At 49.1% G+C, this 16,564-nt stretch overlaps 3 protein-coding genes across 5 annotated transcripts; 1 reads left to right on the top strand and 2 right to left on the bottom strand.

The window, feature by feature from the left end:
- Positions 1-40: 40 nt before the first annotated feature.
- Positions 41-4,230, bottom strand: manf (mesencephalic astrocyte-derived neurotrophic factor). Its single transcript, XM_086084993.1, has 4 exons — positions 3,983-4,230; positions 2,213-2,340; positions 1,982-2,123; positions 41-1,008 (listed from the first exon to the last, which is right to left on the bottom strand). The coding sequence occupies exons 1-4, from the start codon at positions 4,059-4,061 to the stop codon at positions 824-826; spliced, it is 534 nt and encodes a 177-aa protein (XP_085941119.1). The 5' UTR covers positions 4,062-4,230; the 3' UTR covers positions 41-823.
- Positions 4,231-7,109: 2,879 nt separating this feature from the next.
- On the top strand, positions 7,110-9,797 carry oser1 (oxidative stress responsive serine-rich 1). Its single transcript, XM_086085164.1, has 4 exons — positions 7,110-7,457; positions 8,204-8,308; positions 8,386-8,487; positions 9,130-9,797. The coding sequence occupies exons 2-4, from the start codon at positions 8,232-8,234 to the stop codon at positions 9,740-9,742; spliced, it is 792 nt and encodes a 263-aa protein (XP_085941290.1). The 5' UTR covers positions 7,110-7,457; positions 8,204-8,231; the 3' UTR covers positions 9,743-9,797.
- A 160-nt stretch (positions 9,798-9,957) lies between these two features.
- On the bottom strand, positions 9,958-14,756 carry sdc4 (syndecan 4). Of its 3 annotated transcripts, none has more exons than XM_086085166.1 (5): positions 14,509-14,756; positions 13,113-13,323; positions 12,999-13,045; positions 11,891-12,101; positions 9,958-11,091 (listed from the first exon to the last, which is right to left on the bottom strand). In XM_086085166.1, exons 1-5 carry the CDS (start codon positions 14,596-14,598, stop codon positions 10,940-10,942), a joined length of 711 nt encoding a protein of 236 aa, XP_085941292.1. In that variant the 5' UTR covers positions 14,599-14,756; the 3' UTR covers positions 9,958-10,939. The 3 variants fall into 3 exon arrangements, with proteins under 3 accessions (XP_085941292.1, XP_085941291.1, XP_085941294.1); XM_086085165.1 differs by having other exon boundaries at positions 13,113-13,326; positions 14,509-14,754; XM_086085168.1 differs by lacking the exon at positions 14,509-14,756 and adding an exon at positions 13,532-13,663.
- Positions 14,757-16,564: the final 1,808 nt, after the last annotated feature.

The raw sequence follows: 16,564 nt of genomic DNA, 5'->3' as shown, positions 1-16,564 counted from the left end.
TCTGACAGCAAGTTATGGTATTAGCCATGTGACTACCAAATCTGTAATCGCTACCTTTATTTTTTATTGTACAAAATGCAAACAATAAAATCAAGTGTAAAGAGAGTACGTGAGCAGACTATTTCCTCCAGTTTGAATGAGAAAAATCTCATGCCACGTCACCAGACAAAATAGTTGGAAGAATTTGTCTTTATTTCACATATGAACACGCATTAGTGATGCAAGTTGCCAGGAGTTGATCATGTTCATCTGTGAAACAAACGTCATCAAAACATCGGGAAATGTCTCAACACAACTTCCACATGAAGTCACAGCAATTCAAAAAAAGCTCGGAATGTTCACCAACGCAGATGATTATTATTTTTGTTCCCAAGAATTTAAGAGTTGCAATGGTTTGACGATATAGAAATAGTTTTCTCCTTTTAAAGTCAAAGATGAACATTCTGATGGAAATATATTCTCAAAAACAAAACTCCAATAAATACGAGCACCTGTTGCAGTAGAAAAGAAAGCGTTTGTGAAGGTGATGCCGTCCGACACGCAGCGATTGATTGGGGAAGGGCAGACGTACGTTTTGACACGCGCCAATCAAGTCGAGAGCTTTTAATGGACTCCAAGCTGACAGAGGGACGAGTCCTCGCTCGCACCTCTGGGAAAACATTGGCAGTGCCCCGTTTGAGAAGCAGCGCCCTTAATTGTTTGTGAAAGGTGCTTTTAATACAAACACAAACAGGAAGTGATGCGGCCCGCCCGGACAGCGGGCGGAGCCTGTCAGAGTCCTGAGTGAGTCGAATGAGAAGAAGAAACGCAACCCAAATGCAGGTCAGAGGTCAGTCCGCGCGCTGGCTGCGGCGGGCGCGTACTTGGGCATCAGCTCGGCGATCTTCCGGATGAAGTCGGACTTTTCGGCGCAGCCTTTGCACGACTCGCCCCATTCTTCCAGAATCTTCTTCAGCTCCTTCACCTTCAGCTTCTTCAGGTCCACCGAGCTCAGGTCCACTTGCTTGTCTGCACACACGCACGCACACACGCAAACATTTCATTCTCCCGACAGTGGACGGCGGCCTGCGGGTTTCCCACTTCCAACGCAAGCTGATTCCAATCAGCGGGATTGTTATCAGGCTTATGCAGAGCTTGCTGATGATATATTAGCCGTGTTGGAGAAGGGAAACATCCAAAACCTGCAGGACTGCGGCCCTCCAGGACCGGAGTTTGACACCCCTGATCTAAACAATCGAGCTCCACGACTTCCTGATCGACTCAACTGATACAAACAAAGCGGTCGCGACACAGGCAAGTGAGGCGATCACCGATATCACGAAAAGGATCAAACTTCTCCGTCTTGTTCGTGGCCCTTCTTATGCTTCGCCTGCCGGCAGCTGGAAAAACGCAGCGCTGGTATTTACTCAAAGTGGCGCAGGCCTTTTCCCAACTGCCAAAGTGGCGGCGTTAACATTTGGCACGCCGCATGGTGGCACGCGTGACGTCATCGTCCAGAGCTCCATGAAGGCCTTCAAGCTTTCTCCGGGATCCGCCGGACGTCTCGATGGACGTCGGCAATACATTTTCGTGTGTTGCGACGATGCCATCCTCCCGATCTTGACTCCAAAACGGGGAACACAAACCAGCTAAACAACACTTTAACTGTCAGTTAAAGCCGCGGTGGGCAAAGTTGAGGGCCTGCAGGTTTGTGGGATGTTTCTCTTCTCCAACACACCTGAAGCTCATCAGCAAGCGCTGCAAAAGCCTGATAACGATCCTGTTTGTTGGAGCAGGGAAACGTCCGAAAGCCAGTTTGGACGCCGCCGAGTTCAACGCATGGAAGACAAAAATAAAAAAGGAGCAAACCCTTTTGAAGAGCTCACTTGAAGTAAGCAAATGTGAAACTTTGGATTTTGTTTTGACAGCAAGCGAGGAAGCAAGTGTGGCTTGCACGCAGGCCCGAAAAGATCGGAAGGCGGGAAACGGACGTGGCGGCTACCGTATCGCAGTTCACAGATTTGGCTGTCTTTCTTCTTCAGCTTCTCGCAGATTTTGTCGACGGGGACGTGGAAGCTGAGCGGCTTGGACACCTCGTTGATTATCTTGGTGGCGGCGTCGCTGGTCGCCCCGATGTAGTAGCACTACACACACACACACGCACACACACGGCACTCCGGGTTAGCAGGCGGCGCCGGCGGCGAGGCAAGCTCAACTTTGTGTGGAGACTTACAAAACGATTTTCTTTGCCTTTTGCGGCGCCGCAGCTCTTGAGGAGCGCCTTCTCCACATCGTCGCTCTTCATGTCCACTTTGTGCTCCTGAAGAGAGCCGTAGAACTTGCCCAAAAAAGTGACACACACTGCAACACACACACACACAACAACAACAACTTTCAATCATCTCTTCATTAGGTTTTCAATTCATTGATAACGCTTAGAAAAATGCCATCTCTTTATGCCAGAGCAGAAAATGTACAAAGATCAACTGTAACATTGGGCAGAAAATTGGCAGAAACGTTGATCAATGTTTGCCCAAGTAAGAGCAGACGGTTGTTTAAAAAAAAAAAAAAAAAAAGAAAGAAAAGAATCCGCCTGCTTTTATGACAAAAATGTACTGAGGACGCGAGATGGAGTCCGGGCTTCGGCCTTCCTGGTTGGAGTTTGCACGTCCCCCTCGTGCCTGCGTGGCTTTTCTCCGGGTACTCTGTGAGGATTTGGGCCATTTGAACAATTTGTTACTGGTCAAAATGGTTGTCAATTCTTTGGACTATCTTTCCCTTTGCCGTGAGGACTCAGCGGGCTGGAAATTGATAATGATCCTTTTTCAAATCAATTCTTCTCAAAATGAGTCATTTTCACGTCATCCATTTGGCAGAAAATTCAGACGGCGCCATCGTCGTCATCATTCTTTTGACAGCAGTCCAAATGTTTCAATCTGGACTTAAGACTTACTTGACATCAAGCAGGCCTGCTTCAAGGCACTCAACTCACTCACCGAGTGGCGGTTGTGGCTTCGTCAGCGTCCGTTCAAGGTTGTGAAGACATTCGCAAAGTGTTCATGTTTTTCTTGTGGCCATCAATTTTTGAACATGTTCGAAATTTCTTGCCAATAATTGAAACTGCCGGCAAATAACTGAACGAAACCCGCCCCCCTCCCAAAAACAAAACAAAAAAACCCAACATACGTTACATGCAGTTCAAACCCGCAACTTGGCAGTTGGGAGAATTGATACGCTACCACTGGGTCATGCCGGCCCACTTTTTTTCCACTTTGCCAAGTCAGTCCATTCCCATGAAAGAGCCTCTCATGCCACTTGAGCTGACATTGTGGCGCACCATACAGCGATAAACGGTGTCCACTCAGCATCCAGAGATTCCGGAAGGTATTTCCCTCCATCTGTGTTGGGGGAGTTTGGATGAAGTCAAGTCGTTGATCTTTTGTCATCATTCTGAGGCCTTTGAGACTTTTCTGTGAACACGGCTTACACCAGGGGTGCCCAAGCCCGGCCCTGGAAAGCGCCCGCCTATCCAGCCGGGTCCCCGTGTTTCTCTCCACTAACACACCTGATTCATGGTCACGATCGTTATCAGATGAGCCGATCATTGGATTCAGCTGCGTCGGAGGAGGGAGACAAGGAAAACGGGCTGGATAGGCCGCGGCTCTCCACGACCAGACTTGGGCACATAGACAAATACGCTAGAAGTCAACTTTTGGTTTGGTGGCGCTCCAAAGTCAAACCATGTGCCTTAATTGGCGCCATAAAAGGTCGGGGGACGCTGTAACCACTCCATCGAATGCCCCAAATGAAGGACGCGCTTCCATTTGGACTGAAACACTTTCTCGCGTTCACCTCATGTCAGCAATTAATCATCCCAATCATTTTGGGAATGGTGACGTCGGGGTGTCTGGAGGGCTGACTTGACTTGTTCCTGGCGTTCTTTGGACTTTCTGGCTCGGAGTTGCCTGTCCGGGCTAACGTTAGCTGGCTTCAGACCGCTTACCTTCACATTCTCCTTCTTTGAGCGCCTCGCTCGTCGCCAGCACCGCCGCGAGCAGCAGCACCGCCGCCGCCGACAACATTTGAGCCTCTCTGATATGACGCGCAAGTCCAAAACGTCGATTTCAAGATCGCTGAGTCTAACCTAGCCTAGCCTAGCTTAGTTTAGCTTAGCTCGAGTCTATACTACTAGCAGTCGCTCGCTCGCTCGCTCGCTCACCTCGCCGGTAAGAAACACGCGAGTCCAGCCGGCTATGTCAAGGAAAGCCTCGGCTTCTTATTGGCTGAGAACGACGACACTCAACACTTCCCTCCCCGCGCTTTGCGCTTATTGGACGAAGGCGAGACGGCCGGTAACAGCGTCCAGTTGGCGCCATGTGATTGGACCAGCGCACTGTACAGAAACTAGTCACATACTGTACTACAAAAAAGACTGATTAATTGATTGATTCTCAAATAAGATGGCGATTAGTACAAGTAGTATAATAATCCTAACATTAACATGGGATGCGAGAATAGAATAAAACAATAGAAAAGCCCAATGTGAGTGAAAACATGTGGACGGTACCGGTTTTGCTTCCCTTAAACTGGAAATTTGAGATTAAATAGAATTTTTAAATAAAAGAAAGCATTTCAGTTCATGTATGGATCATCATGAAATGTGGCTACTTAAAGTAGCTTGCCGCCACCACAGTGTGAATGTTGGAGTGCATGAATAATGTATCCATTCCATTGTAAGCGTCTTTGAGTGTCTAGAAAAGCGCTCTATAAATCCGATTTATTATAACTGGCACTCATCTCAGCTCACAATGTGCTATTCTCTTCTCAGAAAGTAAACAACCCCTGACCATTAAAGAAGCAAACTGGTATTCCACTTTTTCGTTGCGCCCTCTGGTGGAGAACAAATTGCAACGTGACAACTTACCTGTGATATACAATCAGCCCAGGTGTCCCCTATGTATATTTTCTTTCCGTATAAGAAAAGCGTAAGGCCCACGTCAAAGGCTTGTCATTCATTCCTGCGGCTGCCGTTCACCTGATTTCGGAGACATGGCCGGAAATGTTTCGGTGCGTCAGGAGTGGCCGTGCATACGTCATTCTTGATCATACAGCACCATCCACAGTCAGGGTTCAAGGAAACAGAAGTTCACATAGATGTAGAACAATTCCCATCATCCCCACGCCCGTCATCCTTGATTGACATTGACTGGAAAGATTACAGACGCTTCGGTGGACGCAACGAGGACATTTTGTGCAAGACAAAAGTTGAAGCAGCCTGGATTCCTGTAACCTTGCTCTGCAAGATTCATTCTGCAGTAGTTGTCAGTTCACAACGTCCCGAGAATACATCTTGTACCAAGCCCGTCGATTTCCACTGCTCCGAACCAATCACAGAGAGACATTGAGCTTGGGGTGTGATATTGTCATGCGCGGTGGCTGATCGGCGCAGCAAAAACGGGAGAGCAACAGGTTCACTTTTATCCAAAAGAAACTCAACAAAAAAAGAAACACCACCGCGCATCCCAGTTATCGTGCCTCCCCCGCAACAAAAACATTCACAGCCCAAAACGAAAAAGCGCTGAACATGCCCTCAAAAAACAAAATTGCGCCACACTGCGGATTGTTACAATAAGCAGTTGTGACGAAACCCAACATGGACGCTGCAATTAATTATGTTCTTGCACAATTAATCACCGTTGCCTTGTTGAATAGCGAGAGACGCTTTGTGCATTTTTAGCTGGGGAAGATGTTCGTGCTTCGCCCCCCCCCCCCCTTCGACGCGCAAACCACACTGCACAGCATGTGGGGACCCCTGCAAACAGAGAAGAAGTACAAAAAAACACAACAATCACAATACAATTTGATTAAAAGACAGTAAAAATGGGTGTGGCCAATGCTGCGCTCCGCCTGTATGGCCAACTGACGCCAATCACACCGATTGGGGCATGGCATTAAAATAACACTAATAAGTTGTCTAAAATAAACAAAAAATAAAACAAAGCAGCAGTGTTTCACAGAGCTGTCAGTCAAGAGGGGGGAAACGTTTTTGTTGTTGCCAGGATTCTCACTTTAAAGAGAATTTGGAGAATCCTGCCAAACTTTTTTTCTCCCTCTCTTCACTGGCCCTTATCCTCTTCCGTTTAAATCAATATTTATTCATTAATGTGATTAAAAAGAAAACAGACAGGTGGCCTGAGCCATACATACCGACGAGCCTTGCCGGAGATCACACGACTGCCCCTGCAGCCAAACCAACAAATGGAAGAGCTCGAAGGCATCCACAGCGGGGTAGATGCCACGGACTTCCGGGTTTCACACATCAGCGTCGTTTCCGGCCACTGATGGCCGCGTCCCAACACTCGCACCCCCACCGCGGCATCTCAACTCTAAGAAATGCTTCGGACAACTGAGACAGACACACTACACACTCGCACCCGCCGACAAGCACGCGCAACCGAGGGGCACAAAAGCGCAAGAACTGGGACGCCGCCCGCACGTCGCAAACAGGAAACGGAAACAAAGCTGATGTGTGAAAACCGGGAAGTCAGAAGTCCCGCCTCCTCAGTACAAAAGAGCGTGACAAAAGAAAGTCACTAAGGCAGCGCATGGCACATTACCTGTTGACAGAGTAGAGGGATTGCAACGCAAGGAACCCACAAAGTATAAGGAGAGCACTGATGCCGATTGGCTCAGTAATTAAGGCATTACTGCACACTACCCACCAGGGGGAGCTGCTCTATGTCATCCTGCTCCATTTGTATTTATTTCATTTTTGCCCCCATCCTGCTCCATTAGCAAACTGAGCCATGGCTGGTCGTTACCTTTAAGCACACGTGATGTCATTTTCAGTCGACAGCAAGGGGCAAAGTGTGTTTTAATGGTATTAATGAAACGATCAAATGAATTGTAAACAAAATGTTAACTTGTTCGTGCTGAAAGTGGCTTAATGAAGTCAGGTATCTCTTGAACTCGTTACCATGCCTACCCCGACCATTTATCATCGCTCGTGGTTTGAAATTGCACTTTATCTTTGTCTTTGCTACTCTTTGTCCAAATGCAGGAAGAGTCTAATTGGGGAGCGCCATTGGCGGAATTATCCAATATGCAACCAAGACAAATCAACATCCTGAAGCTGGAAGCTTGAATTGTGTCACGTGATCGCTCGCGGCCTGTGACAGCTGCGTTCGGTTTGTTTTTGTGTGTGTGACATCAGCGGCGCCGTTGTTGTACACGAGCGCAGAACTTCTTTTTCTTGTTCTCTTCGTCACGTTCACTTGACGTGACGTGAGTGGACTGGACTGGACAGGCGCACGTTGTTGCGGTGTCGACCCCTCGGAGCGGACGCACGAAGCAGTCGAGTCGTCGTTAGCCGCGTTAGCAGCTAACCGCTAGCCGCCGAGTGTGAGCGGCCGCCATCCTCAGCGGCCTCTATGCGCGCTCTGGGTCCGACCGGCGCGGCGTGGAATTTGTGAACAAGCGTAAGTGATAAAGTGTTTGCTTTCCTCCCTGTCGTCGTCGTCGCCAAGCATTCGGACTCGTTTGTTAGCCGATTAGCGGCTAACATTAGCCTCGGCCATTTTGCTGTCGCGCGCTAGTCAAAGACAACACAAGTTGCGTTTTTTCAACTTTGGCCTCACAAGCCGACTCTTCGTCTCTGTATTTACAACAATGCATTTGTTAACTTGCTCGTAGTTTTTTTGTCACTTTTATTGAGACAATCTGAACAGCTTGCTCGTAGTTTTTGCGCCGTCACGGAGTGTGTGACGTCACTGGCTCGACGACGTCACTCCGCGTTGACTTCTGAAGCAGTATGTTGTGAGCCCCAGTTGACGTCAAGTCAGCATTGATCCAAATCCATCCGAGTTGTGGCAGTCCATAGAAAAAGTATTTTTCCAGCTCAAGCTGTGGACTGACATTTTGTCGTATTCAGTCTCTCCAAATGGATTTTCACACGTGTATTGTTTTTGCATCAAGAGTCTTTTGCTGGTCAAACTTGACAAGTGCGTCAAGGTCAGTTCGGTCGTCAAATCGTGAAGGAGGATCAGCTCATTTGTGCGCCCTCCAATGGACAAAATGAGCAAGATTGACAAATTGCATTGAACTTGTAAACAAAGCCGAGCGATGGACTTCTTTGGACCTCTCGACGGTACAAGAGTCCATCCAAGTCCAAAAACAAGAGAGCCTCCTTTTGGCGCTGCAAAATTGTTGCGTGTTTGTGTGTCAGCGGGCGGGGGGGCCGGCGCTCGTCCGGCATGGCGGCAGGCGGTCCAGAGCGCGAGGACGAGACGTTGCAGACGGCCTTCAAGAAGCTTCGAGTGGACGCCAACAGGTACGACCCGTCCCTTTTGGGTGACGGCCGCTATGTTAGCGAGCAGATGCTGACGCTTGCTGTGTGTGTGTGTGTAGTGCGCTCGCGGCGCCCGGCGGGCCCGAGTCTCCTCGAGCGGCGGCGCGGGACGTCGGCCCATCCAAGGCCAAGCACGGCGCGTCCAAGGACAACTGGCACGGGTGAGTGGACGCGCATTTGGGGATGGAGCGAGAAGGGTTCGGAGTGTCCGTCCTGGTGTCGTCCCGACGGCTGTACGCTAGGGCCCCGCCCATATCTGGCAGCCCTCAAATCAAAATGAATATTGAATAACTTCCAAGACTTGAGAAAACATTTGGCTCACTTTTTCATCAACTTGGCGAGAGCCGAGACGGATTTGCACAAAACATGAAAACATTTGATTTGTGCTTCTCCTGATGACAAACGAGAAAGCGGAATGACGTCGTTGTAATGTTTGCATATCGTTGCAAGAGATTCAACATTTCGTTGATGTTCTACTGGAGCACGTTTTCCATCAGCCGACACAGGTGAATCGCATGACAAATGACACGCCTGAGAAGGATCCTCACCTGTGTTGGCTGAAGGAGACACAGAAAACAGGCTGGATGGGCTTGAGAAATAGCACCTCCTATTGGTCAAGGTTTGACATTACAGCGAGTTGCTCAGCGATCATTAGTTGGTTAAAGTCGCTGTCAGCGCGTCCTCGTTGAAGCTTAAAAAACATTCTCTTTGTTTGAAATCGTGTTTGGCATCGGGAGGCCGAAAAGCAAAAGCAGCGACCTCGCCAACAAAATGAAAGCTTGCGCTCCTTTTTGTCTCGTCAGTTGCGTGAGGAAAGCGTCGCGAGGAGCCAGTCGGACGCAGCGGCGGCGGCGCTCCAAGTCGCCCATCCTGCACCTCCCGAGGTTCACCTACTCCTCGGCCACGCCGCCCCCCCGCACGGAAGGCCTCAAGCAGCGCGCCGAGCTTGGCCCCGCTTCCCCCGCCGGGGCCGCCCCGCCAGAACTTCTCGCCGCCGTTCCCCCGTCTGATCTTCCCGGGAGGGACGAGGGAGGCCCGGGAAACGTCCAGGGAAATGGCGGCGCCGACTCCACCGACTTTGGTCTTTTGTCCAAGCGGCGCGGCGGCCCGTGCACGTGCACGTGCTCGCCCGTGGACGGCGCGGCCTCGTGTTGCTGCGCGTCCAAAGGGGACGCTTGGGGCGGCGTGGGGGCGTACTCCTTCACGGGACTGCGCGACGTCATCTCGGAGTGCGAGCGGCACGGCCCCGCCCCCTCGTCGGCCTCCCCCCGCTCGTGTTCCTCCCCCCGCTCGTGTTCCTCGCAGGCGCTGGTCTCTGTGGACGACGTCACCATGGAGGACCTGGCGGGCTACGTGGAGTTCTACCTTTACATCCCCAAGAAGATGTCGCACATGGCCGAGATGATGTATACGTGAAACGCACGCACGCCTCCTCATTTTCCCGCTTCAATAAAGTTCAACATTTGCAACATTTGTCGTCCTTTCATACCATTGACGATGTTTTTTCAGACTTGGCCAATCAAATAAATACCAAAAATAATATTCTGCGTCATCTGCGCAAAGGTGAATTTGTGCTTTAGCTCCATTTTGACCTTTTGACAAGATCCTGTAGTCCAAGAAAAGAGACCTAGTTAGTTATTTTTGTGCATACATTTTATTTCCACAGACAGACAACATACCAATGACCTTGAGCAGCCTGCTAGCTAGCAAACGCACGCTAGTCCCGGGAGGTCACAGCCAAAGCCGCATTTTCCAAACTACTGCGCAAACCAACTAAAAAGTCGTTTGGTTGAAATTTTTGGTAGACATCCCACACGCGCATTCTGCTAGTTCACACAAATACATCTACAACAAAATACTAGCTGACTGATAAACAGGAAAAAAAAGTACCTCATCACTTAGCCCAAGAGCAATTGAACAGAGGAAAGGGGCGGGGCTTGATGGTCAATAGATTTTTGCTGCGCTAAACAGCAGCTGCATCCCATTTTGACCCCTCACAGGCAGGAGGTAACGCCCACACGTGGGAAAGGGCGGGGCTAAATGTTCACTTAGCAGCTTCCACTTTTTGCAATGCTAAGCTAACTAGCAGCTAACTCGCACCTTCACCGCACTTTTTAGCTAAACATTCACCATCTTGACTCCTCTCATTCAGTAGCTTCCATTTTTTGCTACGTGAGGCTAAACAGCAGCTGCGCCCGCGCGCGCCGCTTCTGCACCAGTTGACCAAGCAGCCAATTAACTAGCTAGCCTTCAGCGTGAGCATGCTATCTTGTAGCATTAGCGCAAGTGTGTTTGTTCCAAGTCAAACTGCGTTTCATTCACACACGCAAATGCACTGTAGTGTGTATACAAAGTTAAAAGATCGTTTTTCTAAAAAAAAGGTGCCACATGTCAAGCCAACCGCTTGATAGGAATAAACAGAACAAAAAAAGCAACTGGAATATTTGAAAGGAAGAAACGATATCATTATGTCATCAAAGGCCACTCCGGCGATAAAAAAATAAGACCTATATTCAGATGAGCGTCATGGCGCTAACGTTAGCTTAGCTTGTGTGTAGTGAATAAATTAGGGAGAGGTGTGTGTGTTTGTGTGTGTGCGTGTGCGGTGGTGGGCTAGGCGTAGATCTCAGCGGTGGGGGTCTTGATGTAGATGGGCTTCTTGACCAGCTCGTAGCTCCCTTCGTCCTTCTTCTTCATGCGGTGAAGCAGCATCACCACCAGCACAACCGCCAACGTCAAGCACACGCCGCCGCCGCAGATTAGCGCTGCACGCAAAAAAATGACAGCACATCCACTTCAATCCTTTTGGAACGAATCGTTCTGCCGACCGTGCATCAAAGTGGCCTTGACATACGCCAACGAGTACGAGCTCGGCGAAGGAGCATCGTATAGACCGGACATTTACATGAGCTCACGGACGGACGGACGGACGGCAGCTAACATATCAGAACAGCAACTATTTGTCATCGCCGTCCAAAAACAAAACAAAAACGGACTTTTGAGCACACGACAAGAGAAGAAAACGAGTGGTCGAGCTCATTTCGTTGTCACAAACACAACATTGTGTGCGCGTTGTGTTTTTTGTTTTTTGAAATGAACTTTGTTGTTGTTTTTTGAAATAAAATGCGCTTTTTGTTTGTCGTGGCCAAACCGCCCACAATATTGTCAAAATAACGGATTTTGACGTTTGGATATTGCTCACTTGCTATCATGTACGTTGTTGACATCTTGAGGATAAATCGTTTCACTTCCGCTTGAAATTTGACGATATGCATATTGAACAAGTCGGAATCTGTCACATTGGTCAATTTCAGACGATTTAATAGACGGCATTTTCTACGGAAACTCTTTTCCGGCACAGCCTCTGTGCCCCCAAAAAGCAAACGTCGTGGAAATTGAAGCTGCTGCGTCTCCACTTGCGCTCACGTTGTGACCTGGAGAATGTCAGAAAACGAGCAACTTTTGGGTGGCGGGTGACTTCCATACTCTGTGGGAGGAAACTTTTGACGCGTTTGACAACGGCGGCGCGTGGAAAAGCGGCGGACGGACACGGCGCAACCTCACCTGCGAGGACGTCCGTCCTGGCCAAGACGCCGTCGGTGTCGGCGGCGTGAGACATCAGCACGTTGGACGGGAGCCGGTCGGTCGAGTGGGGGCCGTTCCGCAGCGGCGGGATCTCGTTGTCTGCGGGCGCGGCGTCCGGCTCCTGCTCGCGGCCGACGGCGGGGCCAGACGGGCCGGCCCATTCCGGAATCCTGTTGTCCGCCTCGGGATGCTGACAAACAAACAACAAGACGACCGGCATGAGGACGGACAAAGTCTTCCGCGGTCGCGCCAACATCGGCCGAATCGCCGCTCAAGCATTTTGGGTCTGGCATGGCTGCTTTTTGGGAACTAACGCTCAAGATGACAAGCAAGTCCCGGTCCCAAGCGCCGACGAGCGATGCCCGCCGGGTCTCGGCATCGGCAGAGCCGTACTCGTGGCAGCCGTAACCGATGTGGCAAAGTCAAGCCATCTGGGAGCCGTTTGACAAAGTGGCCACATCCAATATGGCGGCTGCACCCACGTACAGTAGGAAATGCTACTTGGTTTCTCGAGCGCTTTTCCACCTCAAAGTGCTTTACAGTCGACTACTGATGACATCATCAGCATCAGGAGCAACAGTGTCTTGCTCAAGTCGACGTGGTCACAATGGCAGGGGATCGAACCCACAACATCTGGGTTGCGAGACAACCACTCCAACATTGAGCCACGTTGCCCCAAAAAAAGAGCTCAAAGTGCCGTCTACGTCTGTCCTTGTCAGGTATCGCATAATTTACCATACTAGAATAAAGTGCAATTACACCTCCACTACAGTAGGTGTCAGTGTCAAGCGAGAGCAAAAAGAGTATGAGCTCCTCATACTTGCAATTTTATAGTGGATTTATTTATTTTTGTTGGGGGGGGGTAGTTCCCTCTTCCTGGGGGGCACAACCGAAAATAATAGCAAATTTGGATGCGTCTGATGCAGCTCGTCCACGTTTTAACTTTCATGACGGCATTTTTTTGCATTTTCGGCCGCTTCCACCCCGTGAACCCCCCCCCCCCCACCCACAGAAGGAAGAGATAAAAGAAAAGAAGAATGATGTCGATTTTTCCGGCTTCGCGGTCACGACGGTGACGTCTGCTTACCTTAGTGGGCGGCGGCCAATCGCGTCCGGGAGACGAGCGCTCGAGCTCTGCGGGCAAAACAACGTTGAGATTGCGCTTCAAGTCGTTAGCGCGGCTGCCGGAATGTGGACGAACCCGCCTTGTCGCCCGACGTCTCGTCTCCGTATTCATATTCGTCGTCGTACCAGTCATCGGACTCGTAGTAGTCGTCGTCGTCCTCGTCGTCTCGCTTTTCCTCATCTTCCTCGTCGCCGTCCGTGAAGCCGAAGTCTCCCGACGACTCCTGGCGCTCGTGCCGGCGGGTCGGCGCGGCCCCCGGGGGCATCCACGTCTCCGTCTCCCTCACCTGCTGGCACACGCGCACGTCGCCGTTACCTTCGGCCAAAAGACAAAACTTGCCCAACCGCAATCCAGAAGACGGCTTTCGCATTTCCTTCAAAGCAAACGTTCATTTTGCCGTCTCAGTAACAGCAGACCGACATTTTGGCTTCTTTTCCACACAAAATCACGCGTGCAGCAATCGCAACTGCATCCATTTTCACAAAGAGGCTCACCACCATCTTCATCTTCATCATCATCATACGAGCACGGAGGCAAACTCAACATCTGCCTCACATCTGAGTCACGTGCGAACGTGAGAAGAGGCACAAAATGGCCAACGGGAACAGCTTGGCGGTGTCTCGGCAAAACAGCATACCTCGCTCTTCTGCGCATGCGCGGGAACAACAGGTTGGCTGTTTGGTTGAGTTTAGGGTGAGGCAACAGATAAAAGTTTACTCTACGGGTATCCTGATCCGACAGAACACCGTCAATCTGGCTCCATTCGGGAACGAGCCGGGAAAACTTGAACAGTCCCTCAAAGAGGGCCGAAAAGTCGGACCCAAAAGGTGTTGTCGGCTTCCCACCTCTTTTTGTGTGTGTGTGTGTGTGAGAACGGGTTCCGTGTCCATTGAGAGGGTCTGTACGGTCCATTGAGACTCTTCCAAGTGTGCAAAATCCCCCAGAGGGCCGCTGAAGGTCAGCCGAGGTCACATTCCACAGGGAACGGAACAAGGCAGAGGAGCGAGCACAAAAGGAGGAAAGCACCAGGAAGGACCGACCAGCAAAGAATGCGCCGGTGCTAAGCTAACTGGCTAACTGAAGGGGGTCGGGTCGGGGGGGAAGTGGGGGCTTTGAGGACAGGTACCCCCCCGCACACCCATTGGCCGTCAGAGTACGGCAAACTTTTTGTTACCACTTTCAAAGATTTCACAAATCAAACAAGTCCTCACAAACACGCGAACTTCTTGCTCCCTCCCACAAACGCTTTCACTAACAGCAGGACGAAATCACGCCACAAACAAAGTCAAGTCGGCCGCTTGTTTTTCGGAGTTAGCCGACGAGCTTCCGGCGTCGCTCGCCGTCAGTCGCAAGTCGGCTAGCACGCTAGCCGCTAGCTAGGCAAAAAGTTTGGCAAGTTCGCAGGCGAAAAGCGACGACGGAAAGATCGCACCAGCGACATTTTCTTTCTTTCTTTTTTTTCTTTCCTTACCGATTCCGATGCGACGCGCGAGCACCAAGTGGAGAAAATCAGCAGGAGGCTGAAAGCCAAAAGGTTCGCCGGGGTTCCAAAAGGTGACATTTTGCCACTTTCAACAAGCTCAGCTACACGACGAGAACAAACTTGCTCGGATCGACGTCTCAGAGTTCGATTTGTTGTTGTTGTTGCCCGCTGGCAACTTTTGTCCACTTTGTCGTCGATCGCCTCTCGTATAACTTGTGCCCTCGCGGCTCCCCGCCAATCAGCGGCCGGCAAGCTTCTGACGTCGCGACAACCTTTCCCGTAATTCCGTCACGGCAACAGCTTGGCCACGCCCCCTCAGCGGCCGACTCCACAATAAAACTTTCTTTTGGACACATTTTTCATTCCCAAATTGAGTTGACTCTCTATTACACAACTTTAAACATTATATGCACGAAGTGTAAGGCAGTATTAGTGACGTCATATGAATTGACGATCATAAATGGGTCCGGAAATAAAACACTACCTGTAATGCGTGTCATACTATCTGTTCATTATAATATTGCTGACCACCTGGCCCTGCGTTCGAGCAATTATTTAGCTTCCGACATCAAATGTACACATTCACATTCCTAAAGCACACACATAAAGATTTACAAAACATTCACAATGACACGTACGAATACGAATACGAATACAAACACAAAAGAGACATACCCAAGCACACACACGCACGCACACTTGTCCACACACGCATCGAGCACTCGTAGTGGCCTTTGGGGCATTCCAGGAAAAGTTGTTGCGCAATTATTTCTCGCTTCATTATGACGAGCCAAAATCCCATGTTCTTTTATTTGGGCGGAAGAGCAGCCAACTTCCTGCGGGATGGAAATTCCGAAAGTGACGTCACTTTCCACTCCAAACTTTCCCTTTTGTTCTCCAAACATGGCGTTGACGTTGCTTCCTCTTGTCTTGTGTGCTTTCACATGACCAAAGTTTCTTGAAAGCGGGACATGACTTTATTTTCAAAAGGCAACCACTTCTTCTTCCTCTTAAAACTGTGTGTGTGCGCGCGCGCGTGTGTTGACCGAGGATGGTTTAACGAAGTTCTGCTCTCAATCTGTGCGCGTGTCAGCCATGGGTGTCCAAACGACAGCCGAACACTGTAAAAAAACAAAAACAAAAAAGAGAGACAGGTGTTTGCTCACTGTAAAAAAAGTACCAATTTCCACAAGCTTTTTGTACTTTATGACGACTTTAGCTCGACGATAAGATTGAACTACTTGAAGAACGTCCGTGTAATTGTAAATGAAACGACCACATGTGTTTTTATTTTGGAGGAGCTTCACCAAAAGGAAGCAGCCACAAAAAGTGACGTCACATGTTGTGTCGTTTAGAACGGACATGATTTTTTCCCAAATATTATGACATGACCAAAGTTGAAAAGAGGCACGAGGTGGCGTTTTTGTGGAATTTAGACCAGTTGACAGCTTGTGAACACAACATTTCAGACCATTTGTCATCAGCTCGCTTTACAAAGACTTTTTTTCATTGAAATGGCAAAATATTGTTTTATTTTAGAACGTAAGTTAATGAATATGCCTTATTTTTCTTACTTATGTTAATTTATTAACACTTAGAGCATTTTCTATTCATGATTGCAAGTATGGCAATTAAACACCAACATTTGCACACTTTCACATTGTTACGATTTCTTATTCTTGACTTTTGTCGTGGCATTGTCATTTTTTTCCCATGTTGTACATGAATGTTTCCATTTTGTTCATTCGAAATAAACAAAATGGAAACATGAAAGGAATCATTTCAGGGTGTGATTGTGATTCAATTAAGATTGTTGAAAAAAAAGTCGGTCTAATGTCACGCCAGCTCTTCAACGGTTGGTTCTGTCCAGTTAAATGAGGTTCAAAAGTTTTGTACCCACTGAAAATGAATGTGTTGATCTTGAATTTCACAAAATATAAAAATGTATTCAAAAGAAAAATAAGCGTGTCAAACATATTTTTGGGTCAAATTTAATGTCACTTTGGTCATTCATTTGAGTGCATTTTTTTCCCGTCCATGTATA

The sequence above is a fragment of the Leptonotus elevatus genome, chromosome 9 (genome assembly GCF_054856555.1).
Source record: "Leptonotus elevatus isolate MCC_2025b chromosome 9, RoL_Lele_1.0, whole genome shotgun sequence".
Taxonomy (NCBI): Eukaryota; Metazoa; Chordata; class Actinopteri; order Syngnathiformes; family Syngnathidae; genus Leptonotus; species Leptonotus elevatus.
The sequence above is the reverse complement of the archived record's forward strand: the minus strand, read 5'-3'. Positions and strand labels throughout refer to the sequence as shown.